This window comes from Arachis hypogaea, chromosome 5 (assembly GCF_003086295.3).
Source record: "Arachis hypogaea cultivar Tifrunner chromosome 5, arahy.Tifrunner.gnm2.J5K5, whole genome shotgun sequence".
Taxonomy (NCBI): domain Eukaryota; kingdom Viridiplantae; phylum Streptophyta; class Magnoliopsida; order Fabales; family Fabaceae; genus Arachis; species Arachis hypogaea.
Genome location: NC_092040.1, coordinates 113,352,817 through 113,373,058, shown reverse-complemented (window position 1 = coordinate 113,373,058; position 20,242 = coordinate 113,352,817). Strand labels below are relative to the sequence as shown.

Genomic DNA, 20,242 nt, shown 5'->3' with positions numbered 1-20,242 from the left:
TTTGTGAATGCTCGTTCAGACACCCACCAGCCACCATCACTGGCCTCACGGTGTTCTTTCTCGGAACTGGCTGCTCTGCTTCCGCGCTGCACAGCTTCTCCGCGCCGCACTGCTTGCCGGAGAACCTTACTCACGAAGCCACCAAAAGCGGCCGCGAAGTGTGAAGGTCACTGCTCTGCTCGTGCTCCTCTTCTTCTCGGCGCTGCTCATCTTCTTTACGGCGCTGGTGCGCTTTGTTATTGTAATTTATAATTCTGGATTTGTTCAGAATTTGTTATTATAGTTTCTTCCTTAGTTGATTTTTCCAGTTTTTTTTTTCTTAATTTTTCATTTTTGCTTCTATGTATGGTACTTCAAATTTTCGTTGTTGAAATTTGTTCAATTTTAGTTAGATTATATTTTTAGTTCCAATATCAGCTGGATTTTAGCTTTTAGGTAGCTCTAATCTATCTCTGAGAACTGGTTTACTTTTAATGCTTGTATTATGAAACGTATATTCATCATTAAAGTCTTGCTCTATGATTCATTGTGTGGCATATTGTTTGTGATTTATTATTGGATCTTTTTATGCTTCATTTGATTTTAATAAAAAATCATCACCATTAATTGTTTGAAAACTTTCATGACAAGCTTGTTAATTAACGTCAATCTTGAAAGAATTGTGATGCCTCATTTCGAATTTGTTCAAATGAGTAAAGATGTTTGGATTCCTTTAAATGAAACTTATCTCTGGCCTCAACTCTCTTTCCTGGCATTTTTTCTATGTTCAGGCATTTGTCAGTTTTTTTTTTTAAAAAATACTTTGTTGAGATAGATTTTGATCCCAAAAACTTGGCTTTTTGCCTTTCAATCTCTCCAAATTAAACATAAAATTATCAAAGAAAAATATTACAACAATAGAAGGCTAGTAGAAACCACCTTTGTTCATTGTGGAATTTTGTTTGATCTAAATAAAATGTTCTGCTTTTAAAAGTATTGTAAATTAAATTTGTTAAAATAGTTGTTCTGATTAATGACTGATTTATAGATGCTTTATATTTTTATTGATAAATTCTAGTTGAAAAATGAACTCAATAGTTATAGTAGTTTAATTATTAACCACTGAATAAAACTATAAGAAAGAAAAAAAACCAATGGGTTGATTTCTTTCCCATAGCGGCTAAAAAATAAGCACCAACAGAATGTACCATTATATTAAGTCAAAACAATAGAGAACATCGTAGAATGGAGTAATGGACTACTCTAGCATTGCATCATCAAGTTTAATTATGATAAAACAAATTAACCAACTAAAAAATTCCTGTTTCTAACTAGCAAGGAAATTATACAAATTTCATCATAAAATTAAGGGATAAGTATGATTTTGGTCCCTAAAGTTTTCAGTCAGAATCGAAACCATCTCTCATCTAATTTTTTATTTAAAATCGTCCTTAACGTTTTTTTGTATTAAAATCATTTTTTTTTTATTTTTTGGGATAAAAATACCCTCCTTTTCCCCCTTCCTCCTTCCCCACCCCGGCTCCCCTTCCCCGCACCCCCTCCCCGTCTCCCCTTTCCCCCACCCCACCTCCGGTCTCCGCTTCCCTACTTCCGGTCTCCCCTTCCCCCCACCCCCACCCCGCGTCCCCTTCCCCCCACCCTGTCTCCCTTTTTTTTTAATTTTATAATTTTTTAAAAGTAAAAGTAGTTTAGGAATTAAATTAAAAATTTTATTTAAAATGACGATTTTAATACGAAAAAAAATATTAAAGACGATTTTAAAATCGAAAATTAGATGAGAAACGGTTTCGATTCTAACTGAAAATTTTAGAGGTCAAAACCATACTTAACCCTAAAATTAATTACCAAAACAATTCTTTTAGCATTGGATCTATAGCGGGGCAGAACGAAAATTGGCGGTGGCATGTCTTTTGCCGAGAAGCTTGGAACAAAGTGTTTACCAAAGTCCTTATTCTTTACCAAAGCTCTTTTCATCTGTTCTTCATATTTGAATACTTTAGACATAGATATACTTATTTAAATAGTTATCCTTGAATTAATTAGCAGTCAGATATTCGATTTTCACATTTATTCAAGTTTTAGAAATTAATCAATATATATTAGTTTATTTTTTAATTGATAATATAAGGTTTGATTTCTCATCTTATATTTTTTAAGTGGTACAAAAAATTATATCACACTTTATAATATTGAGAACAAAAATTCACAAGAATTATTTTAGTTTATAGATAGACTTTTTTCTTTAATATATATTATCCTTTAAATTTTACAGTTAAATGGATTAAAAAATTTTATACTATTTTTAAAATAAAAATAATAAATTATTTACGTATCTAAAAAAGCATATATTATATATTAGTATATTATGGGAAGTTTCTTAACGACTTAACTTATATGTGCATCCTCCATTTTTTTCTAAAAACTACTTTGTTGAGATAGATTTTGAAACGAAATAAAATAGCTTCTTGCCTTTCAATTTCTCCAAATTAAACATAAAATTATTAAAGAAAAATATTACAATAATAGAAGGCTAGTAGAAACAACAACTTGTTTATTGTGGAATTGTTTGATCTAAATAGAATTTTCTACTTTTAAAGATGTTGTAAATTGAATTTGTTAAAATTTTTTTTTATTTAATAGCTGATTTTTAATGTATGTATTATATTTTTTATTTTTTATTGATAAATTCTAGTTGAAAAATAAACTTAATATAGTAGCTAAATTATTAATTACTCAGTAAAATTATAAAAAAATAATTTAATTATTCTGTTAGTCTCTATAATTTTATCAAAATTTTAATTAGATTCTTATATTTTTCTTTTTAATTGAGTCATTACATTGCTTTTAATCTCATAATAACTACATTCTTTTCACGTTAAAAATATTAAAATTAACAGAATATTTTTTTTAAAAAATATGTGTTAAAAAATCTAATTGAATTTTTAATTTTGAATATCTTCAATTTGTAAAAAAATATCTAATAAATTCTAATATTTTTTATATTAAAAAGGATCTATTTATAAAATTAAAAACAATATAAAAACTATATTAAAAAGAAAAAAAATACAAGAACCTACCTGTTACGGTAGGTAACCGGAGATTAATACGATGGATGGCGTTTGGCGGCCCAAGTGTATGAAGGAGGAAGACTCCGGATGATTCTGCAACTCGGGAGGCTCCGTCCGACTTGTGCTCGCGAGTGAATGGGGGGTGGTACCTGCAAAGACACTCCGATGCCTAAGTTAGCAAGAGTGTGAGCAGGTCTAGAGAGTATTGGACTTAGAGATACCTGAGGGGTGTCAGTGTATTTATAGTGGTGAGCCAATAACCACCGTTGGAGTAGTGTCGTATCTTTAGGGTGCTAACCGTCCCTATTATCTTGGGGAGGTTAAGATATGGCTTTATGAAGCGGTTAGAGAGATTTTAGGGGCGGTTACTCATTTGAGTGAGTATTTATCTGCCAGTTTAATCTCATATCCGACTTCTTCAGACCAAGTCGTGGTTGATACCGACTTCTTATGTGAAGGTCGATACTTAGCTAGGCTCTAATCCTTCAGGTTAGGCCTTTTAATTGGACCTGGGCCTTTGCATTGGGCCAGGGTATGAACAGTGCCCCTACTTGAGCCCAAATTTTCTTTAAAGTTTGGGTTCAAGTATTAACTCGGGTTCGTAGTCGACTTGTTTGGAGGAGACGCGGGTTTTAGAAACCGACGTGATTTTCGCGACCTTTTGTTTCTGACAGTTATGTCAATTCAAGCGTCGTGTCCATTGGGGAAGTGTTAAGGGCTTTGGTAACGGTGCAACCTCATTAATGACTGCTCCGTTTTTACCATTATGCCCCTTAGCGTATTTATAAATACTTTCCCTCTCTTTCATTTTTTCCGTTTCTGCAATCTTCCAAATTTCTTCCTTCCTTGTTCGTGTTGCATTCTTGTGTTCGAAGATTTCTGTTCTTCTCCAACCTTCATTTCTCGGATAAAGGTTAGTTTTGTTTATATCATGCTTTATGTTTGCATGTTTTGTGAGTGGATAGGTTGACCTATAGATTCTAGCTTCGCATCTCTCCTCTTTAGGGGCCGTGTTTTTTTATTTTTCTTTTTCTTTTTCCCTTTTGTAGGTTTCTGCCACTTTTCTTTATAAAAAATGGCTTCCGTAGACGTTCTTTCTCAGTGGGTAGATGTTACGGTCCTTGGGGAGGAACCGTTGGTTGATGCTGAGTTCATCACTCATCTTCGTACTCATCACCGGCTCTGTACTTCGGAGGAGGACGAGCCAAAATATGAACTGATAATCCCGAGTCCTGAAGACCGGGTCTGTTTTGGGAGAGAAAATGAGGCGGCCCCTCATTTTTTCTTTATGTATGAATGCATGATCACCCGCTTGGGTGTTTTTCTTCCTTTCTCAGATTTCGAGATATCTGTCTTGCATCACTGTAGAGTTGCCCCTACTCAACTTCACCCCAATTCTTGGGGTTTTTTGAAGATCTATCAGTTTATAAGCCATGCTCTGGACTTCCCGACCTCTCTGAGGATTTTTTTTCTTTCTCTTTCATATGACTAAGCCCTTTAGTGGGCTAAACAACAAGCAGCAATGGGTATCCTTCCGAGCCATACAAGGTCGGAGGATTTTTACCCTTTTCGACGAATCTTTTTATGACTTCAAAAACTTCTTTTTCAAAGTTCAAGCCGTAGAGGGTCACCACCCCTTTTTCCTGGATGAGCATTCCTCCCCTCGCTTCCCCATTTATTGGTCGCCGCCTTCCTCTTGTGAAAAGTATGGTCCCGATGACCTGGATGAGGTGGAGGTGGCCATTGTGGGGTTTTTCCGAGAAGCGTGGGGGAGGGCCCCATACTTGGATACCAGGAAAATCCTCCAGGGAACACCGACCTTTGTTCAATCTCAACTAGGTAGTGCATGCATTCTTTATTTCCGAGTTGTTTCTGCCGACTTGCATTCTACCGACTTGTAACTTTTGTTAGTTGTTTTCTTTTGTAGATATGGCAAAAAGGAACGCTCAGGAGGCCTACCAAAGGGTCCAGGAGGCTAAGGCGAAGTCCCAGGCTAGGGCCGGAGGTGCCAAGACAGTCATTTCTCCTCCTCCTCCTCCTCCTCCTCCTCCTCCTAAGAATGTCGGTACTCCCTCTCAACCAATTATTATTTCTTCCTCTAGTTTGTCTCGACCACTCCCTTCTGCCCAAACTCTCTCTGAGCCCGAGAAGAAGAAGCGCAAGACTTCAGAGTCTGGCTCTTCTTCTTTTGATGGTGGGGTTAAGGCGGATGCTCTGGCATTCGTCCGAAAGAACATCTATCCCTTTATAAGTATGGATGATGTTTCTGTTCGAAACCACCTTACCGCCATGGCCGAGGAGAGTTTTAGGACAGCGGGTGTTTGTGGCAAACTCTTGGACATTTTTGAGAAGACTCCCCTCAGCTCCCTGGGGGCTTCCTCAAAGGTTGGGGAGTTGGAGGAGAGGCTTCTTATGTTTGAAAAACATGAGAGGGAGTTGAAGGAGGAGAGAGATAAATTGAGGAAGGAGAGGGATCACCTTAAGGAGGAGGAGAGTAAGCTGCGGGCCCAATGCACTTTGGAGGCTAATCTGAGGAAAACAGCACAAGACAGCTACCACAGTTTATTTCAAGATATTGTTGCCGTGAGGAAGGACTTGCTGAATTCTCGGAACGCATACGCCGAGTTGGAGGATTCTATCGCCGAGGGCGCCGAGGAGTCTTGGAGAATTTTCTTGGAGCAAGTTAGGGTTATAGCTCCCGACTTGGATCTTTCTCCACTACATCCTGACAAAGTAGTTATTGATGGCGCCATCGTTGATCCTCCTGTCCCCGAGGTCATTTCCGAGTCAGACCTGAAGACTCGGGGACAGAGGATTATTGAGTCTCCTCCTCATTCCCGAGATGCTCCGAGTTCTTCAGCTGCTCATCCGACTTCCTCTACAGCTCCTCCTCCTGGTCCTGGTGGCGCTCCTCCCGAGTCTGGCGGTGGTGATTCCTCTACTCCTTTGAAGAAATGACTTTTATTATTTTTATGGCTATATGGGGGCCCGGCCTGTGGGTCCCCCCTTTTTTAAACTTTATTTATCTGTTGGTGGTTGTGAACAATTTCTTCTTTGGCCTTTTAAGGCCGTAAACAAAATATTCTGATTTGTGCCCTTTTTGTTGGATAAGGGTTTTTTAAACAAAGTAAATGCCCTTTTTTGGATAAGGGTTTAAGTTACCTTGTGCGTGCATGCTTTTCTGTTTTTGATATGTTTGATCTTTTCGGGAAAACCTTTTTGTTGGCCTGCATCGCTTTCTCAAGCCTTTTTCGTTTAAGTGCTTTTGTGCAGCCTTTTTTCCAAGTTTTCCTATCTCTTTTGTTATCCTTCATACTCAACTTTGCTTTAGTGAGTTTTTATGACTTAGGTTATTTTTGTGATGCGTTTTTCACCTACTCGGAGTGTTCCCGAGTTTGTCTACTCGGGCTCTTGTCTCGACTTACGAGTCGGACTTGTTCCCGAGTTTAATACGATCAACTTATACAACCTCTTTATGCCGACTTGTGCCTCGTCGTTTCATCATGACAACCATATTAGGTCGGTTCATGGGATTTTCACGTTTTGTCGAGCTTAAGTCGGCGCGTTTCGTAGAAAGACTTAAAAAATAAAGGAGGATATTTAAGAGAGATATTGCAAATGAAAAAGATCTTTATTGATTGTGAAGGTACCTTTTTGCTACTAAGGGTTTTGATAGCTTATTTTCCCTTAGCCTCTACTATGATGCCTCGTTAAAAACCCTTCTCCAGAAAAAACCCTTTTTGGGAAAAAATCATGAAGTTGGGAAAAGAGTACATCAGGGAGTAGAGTTCGCTTCTAACTGTAGTACCTTTTCATATTACAAGCATGCCACGACCTTGGTAGCTCAGTGCCATTCAGGTCGGTTACTTTATAATAACCTTTCCCTAACACTTCCTTGATTTTGTATGGCCCCTTCTAATTTGCGGCGAGCTTTCCTTCTCCTGATTTATTGACTCCAATGTCGTTTCTGATGAGGACCAGGTCATCCAGGACAAAAGCTCTTCGAATGACTTTCTTGTTGTATCTAGTAGTCATCCTTTGCTTTAATGCCGCTTCTCTTATTTGGGCACCTTCTCGGACCTCGGGGAGCAAGTCGAGTTCCTCTTTGTGCCCCTGTATATTTCCGACCTCATCATGGAGAATTACCCTTGGGCTTTGCTCATTGATTTCTATTGGAATCATGGCTTCTACGCCGTAGACTAGTCGGAAGGGTGTTTCTCCTGTGGCGGATTGGGGGGTTGTCCTATAAGCCCACAGCACTTGAGGGAGCTCTTCAGCCCAAGCTCCCTTTGCTTCTTGTAGTCTCTTCTTTAATCCTGCCAGTATGACCTTGTTAGCTGCCTCGACTTGCCCATTGGCTTGGGGGTGTTCCACCGAGGTGAACTGATGCTTGATTTTCATACTGGCTACCAAACTTCTGAAGGTGGCGTCGGTGAATTGGGTTCCATTGTCTGTGGTAATGGAATAAGGTATTCCATACCTTGTGATGATGTTTTTGTAGAGGAACCTGCGACTTCTTTGAGCGGTGATGGTGGCTAATGGTTCTGCTTCTATCCACTTTGTGAAGTAATCTATTCCCACGATCAAGTACCTGACTTGTCCTGGCGCTTGGGGAAAAGGACCTAACAAATCCATTCCCCATTTTGCGAAAGGCCAGGGGGAAGTTATACTAATGAGCTCTTCTGGTGGAGCTACGTGGAAATTTGCATGCATCTGGCACGGTTGGCACTTTTTCACAAAGTCTGTGGCATCTCTTTGCAAAGTCGGCCAATAGAATCCTGCTCGGATTACTTTCCTGGCTAGTGACCTTGCTCCGAGATGGTTTCCGCAGATTCCACTATGTACTTCCTCCAACATCGGTGGTTCTTGAGGTCGGTACGCACTTCAGCAATGGTGTTGATATCCCTCTTCTGTAAAGGACATTTCTCACCAAAGTATAATGTTGTGCTTCCCTTCGGATCCTTTTAGCTTCTTTCTCTTCCTTGGGGAGGATGTCGAATTTCAGATATTCGACCAAGGGATTCATCCATCCGAGGTTTAATCCGACTACTTCAAGTACCTCTTGTTCATCTTCTGTTTTTGATACCGAGGGCTCCTGGAGAGTTTCTTGGATCAGGCTTCTATTGTTTCCTCCTGGTTTGGTACTTGCTAACTTGGATAGGGCATCTGCTCTGCTATTTAGGTCCCGAGTTATGTGTTTAACTTCGGTTTCCGCAAAGCGCCCAAGGTGCTCCAAGGTTTTCTCCAAGTATCTCTTCATATTGGGGTCCTTTGCCTGATACTCTCCACTTATTTGGGAAGTCACCACTTGTGAGTCGCTGTAGACCATCACCTTTGTAGCGCCAACTTCTTCTGCTAACTTTAATCCGGCAATCAAGGCTTCATATTCTGCCTGATTATTTGAAGCCGGAAATTCAAATTTTAAGGAGACCTCTATCTGGGTTCCTTTTCCATCCACCAATATTATGCCTGCGCCGCTCCCTGTCTTGTTGGAGGATCCGTCTACGTAGAGTTCTCAAGTAGTCGGTTTTTCCTCTTGCTCTCCTGCATATTCTGCGATGAAGTCGGCGAGGCATTGGGCTTTAATTGCTGTCCGAGTTTCATATTTCAGATCAAACTCGGAGAGCTCTATTGCCCATTGAACCATTCTCCCTGCAACATCCGTCTTTTGGAGGATTTGCTTCATGGGTTGGTTCGTACGGACTCTTATTGTGTGAGCCTGAAAGTAAGGTCGTAGCCTTCGTGAGGCTATCACTAAGGAGTAGGCAAACTTCTCTAGTTTGTGATACCTTAGCTCAGGGCCTTGTAGGACCTTACTGATAAAGTAGACTGGGTGTTGCCCGACCTCGTCTTCTCTGACCAGGGCTGATGAGACAGCCCTGTTTGCCACGGATAGGTACAGGACGAGGTCTTTTCCTGGTACTGGTCGGGTTAAGATAGGAGGTTGGCTTAGGAATCTTTTGAACTCTTGGAACGCCTCCTCGCATTCCGAAGTCCATTCAAATTGGCATCCCTTCCTCAATAAAGAAAATAGTGGAAGGGATTTCAGTGCCGATCCCGCCAAAAATCTGGAGAGGGCTGCAAGTCGGCCATTGAGCTGTTGAACCTCTCTCAAACAAGTCGGGCTTTTCATTTCTATGATGGCTCTGCATTTGTCGGGATTGGCCTCAATCCCTCTTTGTGTTAGCATAAATCCTAGAAATTTTCTTGCTTCTACCGCGAAGGCGCATTTTGCGGGATTTAATCTCATCCCATGCGACCTTATAGTGTTGAAGACTTGGGAGAGGTCGGTTAGGAGGTCGACTTCTTGCTTGGTTTTTACTAACATGTCGTCGACGTATACCTCCATTAGGCTCCCTAGATGGGGGGAAAACACTTTGTTCATCAGCCTTTGATACATGGCTCCTGCATTCTTTAGTCCGAATGGCATGACCACGTAGCAATAGTTGGCTTTTGGTGTGATGAACGATGTTTTCTCCTGGTCGGGTTCATGCATCGGGATTTGGTTATATCCCGAGTAGGCGTCCATGAATGATAAGTATTGGTACCCCGAGCTGGAGTCCACCAGGGTATCAATACTCGGTAGGGGATAAGGGTCCTTAGGACATGCCTTATTCAAGTCGGTATAGTCGACGCACATTCTCCATTTACCATTTTGTTTCTTGACTAGCACTACATTGGCTAGCCACGTTGGGTATTTGACCTCCCTAATAAAGCCGGCTTCCAGAAGCGCCTGTACTTGTTCTTCTACTATTGAGGCTCGTTTTGGGCCGAGCTTGCGTCTTCTTTGCTGTACAGGTCGGGACCCTGGGTAAATCGAAAGTTTGTGGGACATTAGCTCGGGATCAATCCCGGGCATGTCGGAAGCCTTCCATGCGAAGAGGTCGGAATTAGCTCTTAGGAGTTCACCCAACCTTTGCTTTAGGGTTTCCCCTAGGTGGGCTCCTATGTAAGTGTTTTTTCCTTCCTCCTCACCGACTTGTATCTCCTCGGTTTTTCCTCCCGGCTGGGGTCGCAACTCTTCTCTGGTCCTTGTACCGCCTAGCTCTATGGTGTAGACTTCTTTGCCCTTTCCTCTCAGATTTAGGCTTTCATTATAGCACTTTCTCGCCAATTTTTGATCTCCCCTCACCGTTGCTATTCCTCCTGGAGTCGGGAATTTCATGCAAAGGTGGGGAGTGGATACCACTGCTCCTAGGCGATTAAGGGTAGTCCTGCCGATTAAGGCATTGTAGGCTGACCCTTCATCGATGACTATGAAGTCTATACTCAGAGTCCTTGATTTTTCCCCTCTTCCAAAAGTGGTGTGAAGGGGTAGAAATCCCAGTGGTTTTATTGGTGTATCCCCTAACCCATATAGGGTGTCGGGGTAGGTTCTCAACTCCTTTTCATCTAACCCTAGCTTGTCGAAGGCGGGCTTGAAAAGGATGTCCGTCGAGCTTCCTTGGTCTACTAGGGTTCTGTGGAAATGGGCATTGGCTAGGATCATGGTTATCACCACGGGGTCATCGTGCCCGGGGATTACTCCTTGCCCATCTTCTTTTGTGAATGAGATAGTGGGGAGGTCGGGTGTCTCTTCCCCGACCTGATAGACTCTCTTGAGATGTCTTTTGCGAGAAGATTTGGTGATTCCACCTCCCGCAAACCCTCCTGAGATCATATGGATATGTCTCTCTGGGGTCTGTGGTGGTGGATCTCTTCTATCCATGTCATCTCGCTTTCTTTTTCCGTGACCGTCCGACCTTTCCATGAGATATCTATCAAGCCGACCTTCTCTAGCCAGCTTTTCTATCACATTCTTAAGGTCGTAGCAGTCGTTAGTGGAGTGACCATATATCTTATGGTACTCGCAATAATCGCCGCGGCTTCCCCCTTTTTTATTTTTAATATGTCTAGGGGGTGGCAGCCTTTCAGTGTGGCAAATCTCTCTGTATACGTCCACTATAGAGGTTTTTAGAGGAGTATAAGAGTGATATTTCCTGGGCCTCTCGAGACCGAGTTCTTCCTTCTTCTTGCCTTCCCTTTCCCTTTCCTTAGATGAGGAAGCGGGTCCGGGTCGCCAACTCAGGTCTCTTAATTTTGCATTCTCTTCCATGTTGATGTACTTTTCGGCCCTTTCCTGTACATCACTTAGAGAAACGGGGTGTCTTTTAGATATGGACTGGGAGAAGGGACCTTCTCTAAGCCCATTGACTAACCCCATTATGACTGCCTCTGTGGGCAGGTCTTGGATCTCCAAACATGCTTTATTGAACCTTTTCATATAGGCTCGTAAAGGCTCTCCGACCTCCTGTTTTATTCCCAGGAGGCTCGGTGCATGTTTTACCTTGTCTTTTTGGATTGAGAACCTCATCAAGAATTTCCTTGAGAGGTCTTCAAAGCTGGTGATGGATCTCGGGGGGAGGCTATCAAACCACTTCATTGCTGCTTTTGATAAAGTGGTCGGGAAAGCCTTGCATCTCGTAGCGTCGGAGGCATCAGCTAGATACATCCGACTTTTAAAGTTGCTCAGATGATGCTTTGGGTCCGTGGTTCCATCATAGAGGTCCATATCAGGGCTTTTGAAGTTCCTCGGAACTTTTGCCCTCATTATGTCCTCACTGAAAGGATCTTCTCCGCCCGGGAGTTGGTCTTCTTGTTCGTCGCGGGAGTTCTTGAGGGAGGACTCTAGCTGTAAGAGTTTTCTTTCTAACTCTTTTCGCCGTTCCATCTCTTCTTTAAGGTACTTTTCGGTTTCCTTCTGTTTCTCCCGCTCTTGCTCCAATTGTTCCAGGCGGCTATGGACTAATCCCATTAATTCAGTTATGTGGGAGGGTCCGCCCTTTTCTGACTCACGTCCATCTGAGGAATTTACCTTCGGATTCTTCACTCCGGAGGTACCCTCTCTGTGTTGGTCGTTATCTTGTTGTTGGGCCATGTCTTCATTGTCATTACCCATATCTAGATTCTCTTGTTCAGAATCTGTTTCCACATGGCCTTCTTCGTGGGATCTATCCGCCATCGATGGGTGATCTCTCGGGTCCCCGACAACGGCGCCAATGTTACGGTAGGTAACCGGAGATTAATATGATGGATGGCGTTTGGCGGCCCAAGTGTATGAAGGAGGAAGACTCCGGATGATTCTGCAACTCGGGAGGCTCCGTCCGACTTGTGCTCGCGAGTGAATGGGGGGTGGTACCTGCAAAGACACTCCGATGCCTAAGTTAGCAAGAGTGTGAGCAGGTCTAGAGAGTATTGGACTTAGAGATACCTGAGGGGTGTCAGTGTATTTATAGTGGTGAGCCAATAACCACCGTTGGAGTAGTGCCGTATCTTTAGGGTGCTAACCGTCCCTATTATCTTGGGGAGGTTAAGATATGGCTTTATGAAGCGGTTAGAGAGATTTTAGGGGCGGTTACTCATTTGAGTGAGTATTTATCTGCCAGTTTAATCTCATATCCGACTTCTTCAGACCAAGGGGAGGTCGATACTTAGCTAGGCTCTAATCCTTCAGGTTAGGCCTTTTAGTTGGACCTGGGCCTTTGCATTGGGTTAGGGTATGAACACTACCCAAAAAATTGATGAAAATATTTAGACTAATAAAATAATTAAACCAAACAAAATCACAAGGTTGATTTCTTTCCTATAGCGCTAAAAATAAGCACTAGCAGGATGTACCATTATATTAAGTCAAAACAATACAGAACAACATAGATTATGCATTCATGCTAATTAAGTCGCATGTGTGAATAAAAAAAATGGGCTACTGTGACATTACATCAGGAAGTTTAAATATGATAAAACAAATTAACCAACTAAAAAAACCCTGGTTTCGAACTACCAAGTAAATAATACAAATTTCATCATAAAATTTATAACCTAAACAATTCTTTTAGCATTACATCTATAGCGGGGCACAACAAAAATGGGCGGTGGCATGCCTTTTGCCGAGAAGCTTGGAACGAAGTGTTTACCAAATTTTTTATTCTCTACATTGAACACTCCGGTATCACACGAACCAAATGCAAGATTCTGAAAGTAAACATCTACGTAATCATCAGTATAATATATTGAATTTGGAGTAAGAGTAGGACACCTTAAACTCGGCACTGAAACTGAATGATTGTCTCCTACGAATAAGATTTCGCCATTCAGTGTTTCGATGTTCTTCTGTCCCCTTGATAACGGAAGATTTAGTTTAAACACAGTAAAATTCACACTCAAGTGAGGTTTATCAAATTTATGTAACTCCTGCTCTTTATCCTTGCTTAGATCAGGTTCAACATACTCTTCTACTTTTTGGTTTTCAAGTTCATCCATAATCTTGGATATCTCCTCCCTTAGTTGGTCATGTTCTTCTTGGGTTCTAGCTTCATATTCTGCTCGAGCTCTTTTCCTCATCTCTTCTATCTCGACATCCTTGCGAATTCTCTCTTCCATGGTAATGTAGTCTCTTCGAACATGTAGCAACTCTCCCATGGAAGTTTCCACAAGATAAGCATTGCCAGAATAGTTGCACCACAAATATTCCGAAAGTCCTTCATTTATGGTCTTGAACCGGAGATAACAAGGAGAGGAATTATTACCACCGGGTCTTTGCTTATACCTGTTAGAAAAGCAAAAGAGAGCAATGGAAAAATTTGTATTTACAAAATATTTAAAAATATTATTGGACTATATTAAAAAATGCTAAGTTACTAACAAATAACTATATCATAAATACTTATTAATATTCTAATAGTGTTTAATGATACCTTTTGCGATAAATTCTGACGATCCAGCTGTGGAAATCCACGGCGTATGCCATACCCTTGTAAAAGATAACATCCGCAAAGGTTTGTATTTCTTTGTTGGGTTTTGGATAGCTCCAGAAATTGTTACCCGATTTGTAATGTGTCAATGTTTGAGTACCGCCATAGATTGCAATCACTTCAAAATCGTTGGGGAAATCATTCGGGTCTTTGGAAAGAACGGCTTTGTTGACACCATACTCGTCCATGTGCATCACTCGGTCACCATCATCGCACTGAATTGGCGGCAGTTTGATCATGGATTTTTCCAATTCGCTTGCAAACGGGTTTATGAGAACCAGTTCTATTTGCCCCGATTTGTTATCTACGAAGAACAACCATCCATGAGAAGATCCACAGCATCTTTTGTAAGGAAGGCTGAATTGAATTTGATTGCAGAGAGTATCTTTGGCTATGTTGTACAAACCACGAATTTCTTTGTGGTCTTGCATAGGAACCACCAGCAGAGGAAGTTGATGATTTGCGCGGAAAAGATGGTGTTTGTGCTTGTAAAATCTATGAGAGAAAGAGAGCCAAGGTTTGCACACTGCACCGAATCGAGCATAGTCATAGATATCGTCAAACCTATCTGTGATCCTATTCAATATGTCATCGCCAAGAATTGCCCATTGAGATGCAGCATTGCCGTTGTTTTCCTCCACCATTGATGCCATTATCACAACAAACACTGAGGAGGAGAGAAGAGAAAAGGAGAAACTGTGGTTTCCTTTTATTTCCAATTATCTAAAGTGTATGAGAATCAATTATATCTAATTGAAACTTCAAACTTTTTTTTATTAAATTTCAAATCGCTATTAAAGGTAGTAACAATCTTTTCTGTGATGAACTTTTGAATAAAATAAATCTTATCTGAAATTTTGGCGATATGCAGATCAAATTTATTTTATTCGAAGTTAATCAGAAAACTAGTAAACAAATTTAAATTCAAATTTTCGTGAAAAAGTGATATTACAATTTAAAAATGTATATAATAAATTATATCCTAACTGAAATATGAATTAAAGAAAATCATGGCTATGAAATAAAAAAATTGTTTTGATTCTAAATTATTATGCTTACCATATATTAGGATGATAATTATAGCAATAATATTATTGGTGGCGGTGATGGCGTGCCAATAGTTTTTTTTTTTTTTGGTGTGCCAATAGTTTTATTTAGTTAAAAATTTAACCTAATTTAGTTTATGAAAAAAAATATGAGCTAACTAACATGTAGAATATTTAAAAAAAAAAATTTTGGTCATGGGCTCAGCCCAGCAAGAAAAGACCCAATCCGTCCAGAAACCCGCCCCTGAACCCGACCCACCCATACTCTCCTACGGTCCTACCCCGTTCACGTACCACGGTACCAGTATACCACCCCTTCTGAGCAGATCCTTGTCCTACCTTGATGCTGCCGATTCCAATGCCGCCAAACAGCTGCCGTCACCCACCATCAGCGTCAAAACATCGCCAGACCACCACCGCCGTAACTATCCCTCTGAAGCACGCGGCATCTCCGCTCCCTTCTTCGATCAGATTCCTTTTTTGCTATCAGTCACGGTGTTCCCACCACCAAACCTTCGTCGCCGATGCATGTGAGATCGCCAGCTGCCACTCCCGGCCTAAGAGTACGATTGAAGGTCTTTTTCTTCGCGGATTGATGTTCTGCCCCATTGCCTCTTGTTCGATTTGGCAGAGATCTCGCTTTTCCGGTGCTGCTAGCTGCATTACAGATCATTAGTTGTGGAACAATGCCATCGCTACGCCAAGGAGGACGACCTTGAACTTCCGCCGCCGTCATCGTCTTCTGAACGATATGCCCGTTCGGTTTCTGCCTCTGGAAGCTGGCTTCCTCTGCCGCGCCCTCCACGCGTTGCCTAAAAAATTAGAAGTAAGAAAACCGTTTTTTTTTTTGTCGAATGGGTCTTTTTTTGTTTACATAAGTGGGCCAGCCCATGAACCATGTAACTTTTTTTTTGTCCGTTCTTACGGTTTATCTCCCTCAAGTGACTGACTGCCTGCACTGCGCACCCCTCCCTTGCTTCAGAGACCTCGCATCTCGCACGCTGCCTCATCGCCGATCACCGTAGTGGTTTCTTCGCCGGTAATCGGTTGCTGATCCACATATAACATCGTTGCTTCTTCCTTCGTTGATTTGTCCAGGTTTTTTTTCTTAATTTTTCATTTTTGCTTCTCTCTATGGTACTTCAAATCTTCATTATTGAAATTTGTTCAATTTTAGTTATATTTTATTTTTATTTCCAATTCCAGCTGGATTTTAGGTAGCTCTAATCTTTCTCTGAGAACTGGTTTACTTCTACTGCTTGTATCATGAAACGTATATCCATCATTGAAGTCTTGTTCTATGATTTATTGTGTGGCATATTGTTTGTGATTTATTATTGGATCTTTTTATGCTTCATTTGATTTTAATAAAAAATCGATGCTATTAATTGTTTGAAAACTTTCATGATCAGCTTGTTAGTTAACGTCAACCTTAAAAGAATTTGTTCAAAGATGTTTGGATTCTTTTAAACGAAACTTAATCTTTTGATTACTAAATTGATGTCATGGATCTTGAATAAAATCGATGTTTCACGCATTTGAAGAGCTAATTCAAGGGTTTAGCTCTAAATGTTACAATTGTCTTCCAATGCAAGAAGAATATCAAAGCAATAGCCAAGACGAAAACAAGGAGGACAAAGAAGAGACATCATGGAAACAAGCACCAAAGAAGACTTAGAAATCAAGAAGGTGGATTGTGATGCATCGGAGATCGAGTATGTTAGTTATGGTGGCGAGCACCACCTCCCCCTGATCATGAACCTAGTCGACCAAGAACTCAGCGAGCCTTACTCTATATTCACGTATCGTTACTTTGTCTATCTCTGGCCTCAGCTCTCTTTCCTAGCATTCCACAAGGGTAAATGTGTCGGCACGGTGGTTTGTAAGATGGGCGACCATCGAAACGTTTCCAGAGGATACATTGCCATGTTGGTTGTGATAAAGCCCTATAGAGGAAAAGGCATTGCTACAGAACTTGTTACTAGATCTATTAAGGTGATGATGGAATCTGGTTGTGAAGAAGTTACTCTGGAATCAGAAGTTACAAACAAAGGAGCATTGGCACTCTATGGTCGCCTTGGCTTTATTAGGGCTAAGAGGCTCTTTCATTATTATTTGAACGGAGTCGATGCTTTCCGGCTCAAACTGCGATTCCCTCGGCCGGAGCTGCACCCATCTCTGCCTGTGATGGCAGATAAATATGGTACTAGTCATATAACAAGTGATCATGGTAATTCAGCATTTGAACAATGATTTGATTCCTTCAATGCCTGTTTGAGTGTTTGTAAAGAATCATAAACCCTTCTTGAGCATATTGATGTAGAATTAGTTAGATACCAAGATTTTTTATTGGCTCAACTCTATTTATATTACCATGTAATGATTAATATAATGCTATTAGTATTAGTGATTATACAATATATGAATATGGTAAAAGAAAAAACTATAGAATTATGCTATATTCTGTAAAATAATACGCGGTGGGATGCCTTTTATTGTGAAACTTAGAACAAATTGATTATCAAAACCTTTATTTTCTGCATTGAATATAGGAACTTACCACTTCAACGATGCACTCATGCGAGGTGTAGTATCAATCTCACTCAAAGTCATATACATCATGTTCTACCTCTTGATTTTGTATTAAGCAAATATGTAAGAGGACATATATGTTGAACAAAAATATATATTTTGCAAGGGCAATATATACGCAGATGTTTGAGAGTGTTATCCAACAGCAACAAATAAATTAAATAAGTTTTGCAGATGTTGTCTCTTTCAGTTGAAGGCCAAGGACAGAATCCGTTGGTCTGTAGTTTGTATTGATCACAATTAGGGTTGGAAGTAAGTCAATCAAGTCAGCTCGAGCTTGACTCGTTAATAGCTCGATAAGCTGAACTTGTGAGTTGGTGAGTCGAGTTTGAGCTTGGATAAGCTCAACTCATTAGCTCGTGAACTGGTTCGATTATATATATATATATATATATATATATATATATATATATTTAACACACATATTCTATATACATTTAATATATAATTTTAATATTATATATATACGTATGAAATAGTAATATATATATATAATGATTTTAATTATTTAAAATTTTATATTTAATTTTTATATATAATTTTGATGTAGGACATAAATAATAAATTTATAATTTATTGAAAAGATAAAAAATATATAAAATTGATCTTTTTAAATATTTTTTAAAATATATAAGTTATAATTTATCAAGATAGAATTATAGATTATGTTTTTATTATTTGAATCAGCTCGTGAGTTCGAACAAGCTCGTAAACTTTTGGCGAGTCGAACTTGAACTTAACAAATAAGTTTGATTGTTAATGAGTCGAGCCGTGAACCTAGCTCGACTCATTTTCAACCCTAATCACAATGTTCCTTAATTACCTACCAAATCTTGAAAGAATGACTTTTTCCTCATCCATCCAACACCTACATTAAGCTTTGTTACCTATGTTTATAACGTCGTGGAAAGTTGCACCAAGTCATGCTTTATCTTCTAAGAAAAATATCTTAAATGAATATAGAAAACCTTGGATTCTTCTTCAAGTAGCCAGTTGCCAATGGGAGCATATTCTAGAGATAATACGCCATACTAACATTATCTTATCTGTTTCATACTTTCATTTCCTTTATTATCTTTATGCTACATATCTCCATCATATAGAAGTAACATTTGGGTCTGGCCCTACTTGACATCTTGACAACAATTATGCCTTTAAAAAATGAAATTGTGTTCCACGCCTCTCATCTGAAATACCCAAGATCCTTCTTGTAAATTCCTCCGAAATCCATAATTATCTCTATTATTATAAGATAAAACCAAAAATACAGAATAGAACTATTAGATTTCGCTGAACACAATTTATCATTTTCCATTAACAAGTCAACTTCAAACAATTAAAAAGAAGCCACTTATTTTTCTTTTTCTTTTTTTTCCCCATAAAAATAGAAAAAAAAGTTGACAAGTTGGAGTAAGCCGCCGTCGTTTTTCGTTTCTTTCTTGGTTCTAGAAATCATCACCGTCGTAACCACCATCATCGTAGCCAAGATCATCCTCAACCTTCTCAGCAGCATCATCAGCAATCTTATCCTCCAAATAATCAGCACCTTCCACAAGCGCTATTCCACCAACCGCACCAGCTAACGCTCCAACCGCCAAACCCGTCCCCATCCCACCAAACTTACTCTTCTTCTTCTCCTCCACTACAACCGGCGCCGATGACGGAGCCCCCGATCCATACCCGCCGTAACTACCGTACGCTCCCTCACCATACGCCGCCGGCTGAGGAGGAGCTCCACCGTATCCCCCGCCGTACGGATACCCCGCCGGTGGATTCGAATAATACGACCCCTGCACCGGCGGAGCACCACCGTAAGGGTAACCGTATCCCGATCCTGGCGCAGGAGAGTAATCCCTGGACCCTGGCGGTGGAACGCCGTAAGGTGGAGCATTGTATGGATCCGGCGCACGATAGCGTGGCTCTCTAACAGTAACGTTAACGTTAACCTTTCCGTGTGGCCTTCCGGAGGGTCGTTTCAGTTTGAGAGTTCTGCTTAATGGAACGCCGACTCCAACGTCGTCTAGAACCTCGGCTAATTTGAGCCGAGCCGAGCCGATTAGTGGCTTTGTGTCTTCTTCTCTGCCAGCGTGGACGACGTCCACGTGAAGCGTGAGGTTCTCCAGTGGCTCTGGTGGAAGCGGAATGACGAGGGTTTCGTCCCAGTTGGGATCGGTGTCTCCTTCTTCGTCGACACGTGTCGACGTCTTGTTGCTTGGGTCGACCCATACCACGGCGTAGGGCCTGTTGGGCCCGTAGCGCCAGTTCACGTTCTTGAGCCCGCGGGCTGATTCCAGCTTCACTTCGATTTCGTAGCGAGAACCCATCGTTGAGAGTGGTGGTTGGAACTTGGAAGAGTAGAGAGGATTTTTTTTTACGAAACGTTAATGTGGGATGTGCGGGTTTTTATATGGTGAAGTGGAAGGTGGAGGCTTTTGGTGTTTGTTTTTAGGTCCTTGGATTTTGTTAGAATAACGGAATTGCCAAGGACGCCTTTAGCAAATCACAACTTTATCCTTTTTATTTTCCCCTTTGGATAAATTTAATGTAATTTATGTGTTATATATAACGTATAGTTAACGTAAGAATAACAGTACGTTTAATTAACGGGTGTTACCTACTGCTATTATTTAGAATTTTTTTATGTAGGATGAAATTGATTTTTGCAAGGACAAAATTGAAATTAAACATTGAAACTCAAGGTCAATTTAGATATAAATTATTAAAACTTATTTTGATAAAGTTGGTT

The 20,242-nt window shown here is 40.5% G+C and overlaps 3 protein-coding genes across 6 annotated transcripts; 1 reads left to right on the top strand and 2 right to left on the bottom strand.

The window, feature by feature from the left end:
- Positions 1-12,682: 12,682 nt before the first annotated feature.
- Positions 12,683-15,329, bottom strand: LOC112804032 (uncharacterized). 3 transcript variants are annotated; one of them, XM_025847468.3, is made up of 3 exons: positions 15,199-15,329; positions 13,802-14,525; positions 12,683-13,653 (listed from the first exon to the last, which is right to left on the bottom strand). In XM_025847468.3, the coding sequence occupies exons 2-3, from the start codon at positions 14,509-14,511 to the stop codon at positions 12,927-12,929; spliced, it is 1,437 nt and encodes a 478-aa protein (XP_025703253.2). In that variant the 5' UTR covers positions 14,512-14,525; positions 15,199-15,329; the 3' UTR covers positions 12,683-12,926. The 3 variants fall into 3 exon arrangements, with proteins under 3 accessions (XP_025703253.2, XP_072092490.1, XP_072092489.1); XM_072236389.1 differs by lacking the exon at positions 15,199-15,329 and having other exon boundaries at positions 13,802-14,162; positions 14,265-14,738; XM_072236388.1 differs by lacking the exon at positions 15,199-15,329 and having other exon boundaries at positions 13,802-14,707.
- A 484-nt stretch (positions 15,330-15,813) lies between these two features.
- LOC112802892 (N-alpha-acetyltransferase MAK3) lies at positions 15,814-17,322 on the top strand. Of its 2 annotated transcripts, none has more exons than XM_025846282.3 (2): positions 15,814-16,002; positions 16,500-17,322. In XM_025846282.3, the coding sequence occupies exon 2, from the start codon at positions 16,555-16,557 to the stop codon at positions 17,155-17,157; it is 603 nt and encodes a 200-aa protein (XP_025702067.1). In that variant the 5' UTR covers positions 15,814-16,002; positions 16,500-16,554; the 3' UTR covers positions 17,158-17,322. The 2 variants fall into 2 exon arrangements, with proteins under 2 accessions (XP_025702067.1, XP_029154431.1); XM_029298598.2 differs by having other exon boundaries at positions 15,840-16,002; positions 16,503-17,322.
- A 1,389-nt stretch (positions 17,323-18,711) lies between these two features.
- On the bottom strand, positions 18,712-20,164 carry LOC112802891 (uncharacterized). Its single transcript, XM_025846280.3, has one exon. The coding sequence runs from the start codon at positions 19,818-19,820 to the stop codon at positions 18,942-18,944; it is 879 nt and encodes a 292-aa protein (XP_025702065.1). The 5' UTR covers positions 19,821-20,164; the 3' UTR covers positions 18,712-18,941.
- Between the last annotated feature and the right edge of the window lie 78 nt (positions 20,165-20,242).

Coding starts and splice junctions, on each gene's coding strand:
- LOC112802891 (XM_025846280.3), bottom strand. CDS start 19,820: ATGGGTTCTCGCTACGAAATCGAAGTGAAGCTGGAATCAGCCCGCGGG.
- LOC112802892 (XM_025846282.3), top strand. CDS start 16,555: ATGGAAACAAGCACCAAAGAAGACTTAGAAATCAAGAAGGTGGATTGT.
- LOC112804032 (XM_025847468.3), bottom strand. CDS start 14,511: ATGGCATCAATGGTGGAGGAAAACAACGGCAATGCTGCATCTCAATGG. Junction 13,654..13,801: donor GTCAGAATTTATCGCAAAAG/GTATCATTAAAC, acceptor CTTTTCTAACAG/GTATAAGCAAAGACCCGGTG.